This window comes from Vipera ursinii (genome assembly GCF_947247035.1).
Source record: "Vipera ursinii genome assembly, chromosome: 2".
NCBI classification, from domain to species: Eukaryota; Metazoa; Chordata; class Lepidosauria; order Squamata; family Viperidae; genus Vipera; species Vipera ursinii.
In genome coordinates, this window is record NC_139513.1 from 13538283 (window position 1) to 13547902 (window position 9620).

At 48.4% G+C, this 9620-nt stretch overlaps 1 protein-coding gene across 1 annotated transcript; it reads left to right on the forward strand.

Moving 5' to 3' along the window:
• Positions 1-1859: 1859 nt before the first annotated feature.
• On the forward strand, positions 1860-8334 carry LOC310634736 (zinc finger protein 202-like; the record flags this gene model as incomplete). The annotated part of the gene is made up of 3 exons (XM_083353271.1): positions 1860-2558; positions 5042-5168; positions 7037-8334. The coding sequence occupies 3 exons, from the start codon at positions 1860-1862 to the stop codon at positions 7924-7926; spliced, it is 1716 nt and encodes a 571-aa protein (XP_083209397.1). The 3' UTR covers positions 7927-8334.
• Between the last annotated feature and the right edge of the window lie 1286 nt (positions 8335-9620).

The following is a 9620-nucleotide window of genomic DNA, read 5'->3' on the forward strand; positions in this document are numbered from 1 at the left end:
CAGATGGATTCGTAGCTGGCTAATAGGCCGTACTCAGCGTGTGGTCCTCAATGGAACTGCATCTACATGGAAGGAAGTGTGTAGTGGGGTGCCCCAGGGCTCTCTTCTGGGCCCAGTGCTCTTCAACATCTTCATTAACGATTTGGATGAGGGGATAGATGGGGAACTCATCAAATTTGCAGATGACACCAAGCTGGCAGGAATAGGCAATACTCCAGAAGATAGGCTTAAGATACAGAAGGATCTGGACAGACTCGAACACTGGGCGCTATCTAACAAAATGAAATTCAATGGTGAAAAAAGTAAGGTTCTACCTTTAGGCAGGAAAAATCAAATGCACAGGTATAGTATAGGTGGTACCTTGCTCAATAGTAGTAACTGTGAGAGGGATCTCGGAGTCTTAGTAGACAATCACTTCAATATGAGCCAGTAGTGTGCTGCAGCTGCCAAAAAAGCCAACATAGTGCTAGGCTGCATTAACAGGGATAGAATCAAGATCAAGTGAAGTACTAATACCACTTTACAATGCTTTGGTAAGGCCACACTTGGAATACTGCATCCAGTTTTGGTCACCACGATGTAAAAAAGATGTCGAGACTCTAGAAAGGGTACGGAGAAGAGCAACAAAGATGATTGGGGGACTGGAGGCTAAAACATATAGGGAACGGTTGCTGGAATTGGGTATGTGTAGTTTAACAAAGAGAAGAGTGAGGGGTGACATGATAGCAGCGTTCCAATATCTCAGGGGCTGCCACAAAGAAGAGGGAGCCAAGCTATTCTCCAAAGCACCTGAAAGCAGGACAAGAAGCAACGGATGGAAACTAGTCAAGGAGAGAAGCAACCTAGAACTAAGGAGAAACTTCCTGACAGTTAGAACAATTAACCGGTGGAACAACCTGCCTCCACAGGTGGTGAATGCTCCAACAATGGAGGTTTTTAAGAAGAGACTGGACAGCCATTTGCCTGAAATGGTATAAGGTTTCCTGCCCGAGCAGGGGGTTGTACTAGATGACCTCCAAGGTCCCTCCCAACTTATTATTTATTATTATTATTATTATTATTATTATTATTATTATTATTATTATTATTATTATTATTATTATTAACCAAGGGATCCGATGAATGCCTTCCAACTACTGGCACCGTGTCCGGCAGAACTCCTATCTGACGGGTTGATAAGTCTTAAGATTTTCCAGCGTGTCTAGGAGACACTGGTGCTAATGGTGGTGATGGGGAGACTAATAGAGCTATTGTGAGAGGTAAACCTTTTGGGGAGATCCTCCTCATTGGGTATGGGAAGACACTTGGTGGAACAAATTATTCTCCGCAGGAAAACTGGCTGTCCATTCCTTTTGGAAAACTCTGAAGTGGAGCAACTTTCACATACACTTTTGTGTCTGCTGAACTTCAGCGTTTCCTTAGCCAGGAGTAGGCAACCTTGGCTCTTTTATGACTCTGGACTTCAACTCCCAGAATTCCTGAGCCAGCCATGCTGAGGGGAAATGAGAGAGGTTTCCAAGCTGAGCCGTGCTGGCTCAGGAATTCTGGGAGTTGAAGTCCCCGAGTCATCAAAGAGCCAAGGTGGCCTACCCGTGCCCCAGGCCGCTTTATGACTCGTGGACTTCAACTCCCAGAATTCCTGAGCCAGCCATGCTGAGGAGAAATGGAGAGGTTTCCATGCTGAGCCATGCTGGCTCAGGAATTCTGGGAGTTGAAGTCCACGAGTCATAAAAGAGACAAGGTTGCCCACCCCTGCCTTAGACTTTGTGGGGAGGCCTTTGGAAGAAATAAACGCAACATGAGGTCAGGAATGAAGTTGATAACCTTGATTGTAATTTGCAGGGCAACAGGAAGTAAAAATGGAACAGGAAGAGCCTGAAGGGAAGGGAAAAGAAAAAAAACCCAAGGCCGTACAGAAGGACCTCCATGCTAGCCGTGCTGGAATGGAGGCTGAGCTTCATTTTCAAAAGCTTTTGAAGCCGATCAAGCAGGAACCGGAAGATGAACTGCAACAGGGCTGGGAAACCCAGTGGCAGAAATTTGTGAAGAGTATGCAGGCTCCTTATTTTTCAGAAAGAGATCCACAGCTGGCTCGGCCCCCATTGGAGGAGAGTCCTAAAGCATTTCAAGCCTCTTTTCCCTCCTTGAAGGGGATAGTAGAGACCAGGCTACAGTCTAAAGAAGAGGCATTCAACCAGAAGACCTTACGCAGGACTTGTGAGAAGGACCCAGATTCTTCTCTGCAGGTGAAGGAAGAGGTTTGGCGGGAGGACACGGATAGCTTAGAAGAACAGAGCCAGCATTTCCGTCAGTTCTGCTATCAGGAAGCTGAAGGGCCCAGAAATGTTTGTGAGCAGCTTTGGAGGCTCTGCCACCAGTGGTTGAAGCCGGAGAGACACAGCAAGGAGCAGATTTTGGAGCTGGTGGTCCTGGAGCAGTTTCTCACCATCCTGCCTGAGGACATACAAGGTTGGGTAAGAGAAGGCAGACCGCAGACCTCCGCCCAGGCTGTCGGCCTGGCAGAAGATTTCCTCCTGAATCTACAGAGAAGACAGCAGGTAAGAGCTTTTCCTAGCCAAATTCTGGAAATCTTGACTGGGGTGTAAAGGTATTCCTCAAATTACGACCTTAATGGAGCCTGCCCATTACCAGTTGCAAGCTGTAACAGTCAGAAAACCCAATTTTACAACATTTTTTGCGGCAGTAGTAAAAGGAACCCATTTTTGTTTTTTTTTGCTACGGGACAGTTTTGCCGAAAACTGGAAAAGAATGGTGGTTGATTGTCCCGAGCTTCCAATTGTCCTGTGATGGAGGTCAGCCTTGGTGCTGACCATCTGCCACTACTTGCGCTAATTCTGTGAGTTTTTCTGTGCTCTGGCTGGTGTCAGCTTTGATGGTATCCAGCCACCGCGTTCTTTGATGGGCTGGTTTCCTTTTGCCACTAACTCTTCCAAACATAATTGATTTCTCCAGTGAATTCACCATATGACATGGCTTAAAGTAAGTAAAGAAGTAATTAAGTAAGTAAGTAAGTAATAACAATAACAATAATAACTGCAGCTTCCTGCAATAACTCCAGCAATGCTACAAAAGACTGTGCTACTCGGAACATCTTATATTTTAAGGTGGTACCTGGTTGATACCTAGGATGCTGGCAGCAATCCGTGTCAACCATCAGCGCCAGTCAATTTGAATGTTCAGTTGACTGAGGTTCATGTTTAATGAATAACAGATGATGATGATGATGATGATGATGATGATGATGGAAGGGACCGTGGAGGTCATCTTGTCCAACCCCCTGCTCAGGCAGGAAACCATATACCATTTCAGACAAATGGCTGTCCAGTCTCTTCTTAAAAACTTCCAGTGTTGGAGCATTCACCACTTCTGGAGGCAGGTTGTTCCACTGGTTAATTGTTCTAGCTGTCAGGAAGCTTCTCCTTAGTTCTAGGTTGCTTCTCTCCTTGACTAGTTTCCATCCATTGCTTCTTGTCCTGCCTTCAGGTGCTTTGGAGAATAGCTTGACTCCCTCTTCTTTGTGGCCAACCCCTGAGATATTGGAACACGGCTATCATGTCCCCACTCGTCCTTGTTTTCATTAAACTAGACCAGGGGTGTCAAACTCAATTTCATTGAGGGCCGCATCAGCATTGCGGTTGCCCTCAAGGGGCCAGGTGGGTATGGCCAGGGTGGGCGTGGCCTACTGGGTGGGCGTGGCTAGAGTGCATATGGCCTACTGGGTGGGTGTGGCCAGCTCTACATCGTTCACATCAAGGGTGCCTATGGGGGCCTGGGCAGGAGTGGGACAGATCTGAGGGTCTCTGGCAGGAGGAGGGTCTCTGGGCCAGGGCCAAGGCAGTGGGGGCCGTTCCCTCCCTGTTTCCAGGATGGCTTTGCGGGCCACATGAAACCACTTCGCGGGCCAGATCTGGCCCCCGGGCCTTGTGTTTGACATGTCTGAACTAGACATACCCAATTCCAGCAACCGTTCCTTATATGTTTCCACCTCTAGTCCCCTGATCATCTTTGTTGCTCTTCTCTGTACCCTTTCTAGAGTCTCGACATCTTTTTTACATTGTGGTGACCAAAACTGGGTGCAGTATTTCAAGTGTGGCCTTACCAAGGCATTGTAAAGTGGTATTTACACTTCACATGATCTTGATTCTATCCCTCTGTGAGATGCAATTTTCATGATTTTCGCCTTCTAGTGACATGTCTGGTGTTTGGGCACTCCAGTGCTTGTTTGTTAGTCACCTTTGCTTTCCAAGGAATGTGCAGGAGCCTTCTCTAGCCCCACAGATCAAACAATTCCATTTTATTTCCCCTGCCTTGCTTTTTCACACCCATAGGTAGCCACGGGGAAGAACAATAGTGTTGTGACTCAGGGCCAGCCTGTGGGTCCGACAGCCGGCTCCGATGTATTGGATGACTCAGATGAGGGGGAGGAGGGAGACGAACCGGCTGATGATGGTTTGGAGGCTTGGCAGAGCTCCCAGCCGGGGCCCTCTTCTCAGCTGCGTGAGCCCGATAGTGCGGAGGATGATGACCCACAGCTGGTCCTGTTCAAGGACGCCCGACGCAGGAGGCAGTCGAGCAGGACCAAGCAGAGAAAGGCTGCGGGTCTCCTCGGGAGGAGGCACAGGGAGACCACGCCCTGAGCTCTAAATAAAAGGAGTGTTTGGGGAAGGGCTGGTTGCTGAAAGCAACCCTTCCGCTTGAGGATTCAAGTTCCTGTGTTTTTGTTTCTTGTTCTGTTAATTGACTATTAAATCTTGGCAAACGCTTTTCAGCCTTGGACGCTCTCCAGTCTCTTCTGTTTGAATAGGGGTTTGCCTTACTACAAGGCCGGAAGAGGGCTGGTTCAGAACAAATAGAGCGAACCAACCTACCTTTGGTTGACAGGCTGATGTCTTTGCTTTTCCATACTCGGCTCATGTTCATCATTGCTGGGCAACCCACCCAATGCAATCTGACGTTTTATTTCTGTGGTTTCTCCAGCCTGTCTTCCTGATTTGGATTGTGTCCCTGATCTGCTTTGCAGGAACTGGAGACGTATGAAGAGGTGACTGTTAATTCCCCCAAGGCAGAATTGGATCCATCAGATACAGAGGACCCAGGGAACTCCACGGAGGTTGATCCTGACAGTGATGATGACCCTCCCTTATTCAGTAAGTGTTGTTGGAAGGAGTGGCCGAACCTGACAGCAAATGGTTTTAAACCAAGGGTCTTCAAACTTGGCCCTTTTATGATTTGTGGACTTCAACTCCCAGAATTCCTCAGCCAGCGTGCCTGGCTGAAGAATTCTGGGAGTTGAAGTCCACGAGTCATAAAAGAGCCAAGGTGGCCTACCCCTGGTCTAGGGAATGGTCAGATAAGAGAAGGCTTAGCCCTCAGCTGGGTGGAGAAAGAGGCTCACGAGAGAGTCTCCCTAATTTCTTGGACTGCAAAGGAGACGGCAGAAGATTTGTACTTTTGATATGCAGGTTCTGAGGTTTTGCTTGATAAAAAATACAGGAAATCAGAAGTTCCCTTCGAGCTTTACGTTTTCATTCAGCTCAACAAAGTAGGGCTTCTCTTAAAAAAGAGGAAAAGCCCCAAATATCAGAAAAGCCTTATTTTTTATACCTACTTTGATTACATAAGCAATTTACCCAGCAAAGCTGACACACATAAGATAAAGACCTTGCCCTTTAAGGCTGGCACACTATAGATCAGACATGTCAAACACAAGGCCCGGGGGCTGGATCCAGCCCGCAAAGTGGTTTCATGTGGCCCGCGAAGCCATCCTGGAAACAGTGAGGGAACGGCCCCCACTGCCTTGGCCCTGGCCCAGAGACCCTCCTTCTGCCAGAGACCCTCAGATCTGTCCCACTCCTGCCCAGGCCCCCATAGGCACCCTTGATGCAAACGATGTAGAGCTGGCCACGCCCACCCAGTAGGCCATATGCACTCTAGCCACGCCCACCCAGTAGGCCACGCCCACCCTGGCCACACCCACCTGGCCCCCTGAGGGTAACTGCAATACTGACGCGGCCCTCAATGAAATTGAGTTTGACACCCCTGCTATAGATTACAAAGGAAGAAAGCAGAAGTAGCTAAATGTTCCTTTGGGGTGTTTCTCCCTAGACACCAGATGTTCCCCGGTGGGTTAGAATATTGGGTGTTTCCTGACCCTGCATTCACTTGCTTGCAAGTGGCCAGAGAGAGAGGGGCCATCTGCACGTATTCACAGTTGATACGGTCCCCTCACCACCCTGAGTCCTTCGGGAGAAGGGCGGTATACAAATAAAATTAATAATAATAATAATAATAATAAATCCTGGTCATCACTTTTCAGACTTGAAAAATTCTGTCAATTTAGTGGTGCAATAATTAGCTGCAGTAACGGAAAAATATTTGTAGTTCAGGGCTGAAATGAGAGACCCTTGGTGCTCTCTGAACCTGGTTGCTTTCTTGCAGATGTTTCATTACCCAAACTTGGTTACGCAATCAGTGTACTAGAATTAGTTCATCTAATCATGTAAAAAGGGACGCGGTGGCTCAGTGGGTTAGGACGCTGAGCTTGTCGATCAGATGGTCGGCAGTTTGGCGGGTCGAATCCCGAGTGCCGCGTAGCAGAGTGAGCGCCTGTTACTCATCCCAGCTTCTGCCAACCTAGCAGTTCGAAAGCACGTAAAAATGCAAGTAGAAAAATAGGGACCACTACGGTGGGAAGGTAACAGCGTTCCATGCGCCTCTGGCATCTAGTCATGCCGGCCACATGACCACGGAGACGTCCTGGGACAAGCGCTGGCTCTTCGGCTTTGAAACAGAGATGAGCACCGGCCCCTGGAGTCGGAAACGACTAGCACGCATGTGCGGGGAACCTTTACTTTTACCTTTTTAATCATGTAAAGAAAGGTGTTAAACTCATCTCTTATTCATCCACATCCTAATCTGATTCCATCAGCTCCTCTATTGTTTTAGGAAAGTTGTCGGATTTTCTTCGATTCAATGCCAATGTTTTAGACTGAGTTTGTGATTTCTCTTTGGGCAGGTGATGGAGAAAGGGGCCGTCGTCACCAGCCAGGGAGAATGGAGCAGGAAGAATTAAGGAGGGTGTCCGCAAAAGACCTACAAGGACAGGCTGACCCAGATCCTTGCTTTGCTTCCGGATGTGAGAATGAGGAGCTGAATCTTCATCAGGAAAGTGCCCAGATGGCCGAATTCAGTGACCTCTCCTCAGGAAGAGGCAGAGGGACATTTCTCCAGGTCCCTGAAGTAGCAGGTTGGCCAGGAGGTCAAGAGAGACCAAGACACACCCAAGGAAACTCAGCCAGGAAGGTGCCAAGAAGAAATGTGGTTTGCAAGGAAGATGATTCAGACAGAAGCCCCAGTCGGAAGAGGGTCCCTGAGCACCTATCCCAAAAGACGGCTGCCGAATGTGCGAAAGAGAGCAGCCTGTGTGTTGACTTCGCTCAACCAGCCAAGGCCCCGTCCTACGAGTGTTCCTACTGCGGCAAGCAGTGGCCCTGCCAATCCCAGCTCCGCCGGCATGTCATAATCCACACGGGCGAGAGGCCTCACAAATGCACGGACTGTGGGAAGAGTTTCAGCAACAGCTCGAACCTCAGCCAGCACAAAAGGGTGCACACCGGGGAGAGGCCCTACAGTTGCAAAGACTGCGGGAAAAGCTACCGACGCCGGGCCTCCCTGCTTCAGCACGAGAGAGAAACCTGCCGGAAAGGGAACCCCTTAAACACTCCAGCCGTGGGGTACATTGTGTTGGGCAACTGCACTTTGCTGTGTATGAAGAAATCGGGGCAGAGCGGGAATGATCGGGTGATCGCGCCAAAGGGGTCAGAGGTCCCCCTCACAGCTCCCCCTTTAAACTTAGTAGTGGGATACTCACAAGAGAAAAGCCAGGCTGGCAGTTTAGAGGCCTAGAAAGCTTAAGTTGGACAGATGATGCTGCCTTTGACCAAGCGGGCCTCTTGGCTGGAGTAGAGGAACACCAGATCTTTCTTGGAAACAAATCTGTGGGAAAGCTTTTCCTTGAGGAAAACTCTCCTGTTTCAGTTTCAGGAAAATCCAAACATTAAACTAGGAGTAAGGCAGGAGGAGGATGAAAATGATCAATGGAGGGCATTTCTGAAGGATCCCACAAAGTGGCTTGTTAGGCCTCTTGGCCTGGAACAGGTGCCAAGAATAGGGAGAAAGCTTCTGCCCGCAAGGAAGCTTCCGCTGGAAATCTGTTGGGCCTATCTCCAGGTTTACTAAGCCTTTTAGGGCAGGCATGTCAAACTGCCGACCTGCAGGCCGGATGCGTCACGCCGAAACCGCCTACCCCGTTGCCGGCAATGGGGGGGAAAGTTGCAATACATCGCACGGCGTCGCATGACATTGCGAGTTTGACATTGCGCCTACCCCGTTGCCAGCAATGGGGGGGAAAGTCGCAATACGTCGCACGGCGTCGCATGACATTGCGAGTTTGACATTGCGCTTACCCCGTTGCCGGCAATGGGGGGGGAAGTCGCAATACGTCGCACGGCGTCGCATGACATTGCGAGTTTGACATGCCTGTTTTAAAGGTAGGCCAAAGGGAGGACAATATCTTAGCTTTGGACAGTAAGGCTGTGTAGATGCCTGGATTGCAAAAGAACGAGACAATTCAAGAGCCTGTCCAGAGAAGAACGATACAGTTGTCTGTGACTCTTTAAAGAGGCTGAGTCTTTCCCAGTCTTGTATGTCTCTCCTAGACAAAGGCACCTGGCTTAAGGATGTACTAATAGGGGCAGTGCAGGTGTGCTGTTCCAAGTCACCTGTTCCATTTGAGATTTGCGCTGTTAATGTATTGTAAGGTTTGACAAATGCCTTGGCAGTGTTAGTATTATTCTCCGGCAGCTTAAATGATCTGTATGAGTGCAAATCCCAGAGGTTCAGTCAGTTTGCAGACACTCATTCAAACCATAGGTGGATGAGATGCAGTGAGTCCTTAGCCATAAATTCAAAACCTTGTTCAGACTTTTTCGAACTGCCACCAGTTTAATCTCAATGCCCCTGGAAGCAGAAACCATAACATTTTTTTTTCTAAATTTGAGAGACTCTCCTTGACGTAGTTGCCTCTTTTTCAGTACAAGGGCTGAGAAGGCAACCTGGAGGTTTCTTAACATTGGGAAAAAAACTATTTTTTTTCTTCCTTAAACAACCCCTCCCCCTTTTTTTAAAAAAAATAAAGTGTTGAAATCATAGAAGGTTTCGACAGAGATAAGACTGGATGTCAAATTCACGCTTAGTCGGCTTTGAAACATCTATTTCTATGCCACTGAGGGGTTTAACACTGACTACACCAGGGGTCCTCAATCCTCAGGCTGAGGCCCTCTATCCGGCCTTGAGCTTTTCGGAACTGGGCTACGGAAGTGGCGGGTGACTGCCTGCATGCATGTTTTACAGTCATTTTTGTGCCATACAACATTTTATAAAATTTGCCAAATTTCAACTTCTTGGGAGTTACCGGTCCCAGATGTTGGGCACCTTCTATAAGTTAGCCCTTTTGAGGTACCTTGATTCAAAAACTGTTGCCCTACAACAGGGGTAGGCAACCTTGGCTCTTTTATGACTCGTAGACTTCAACTCCCAGA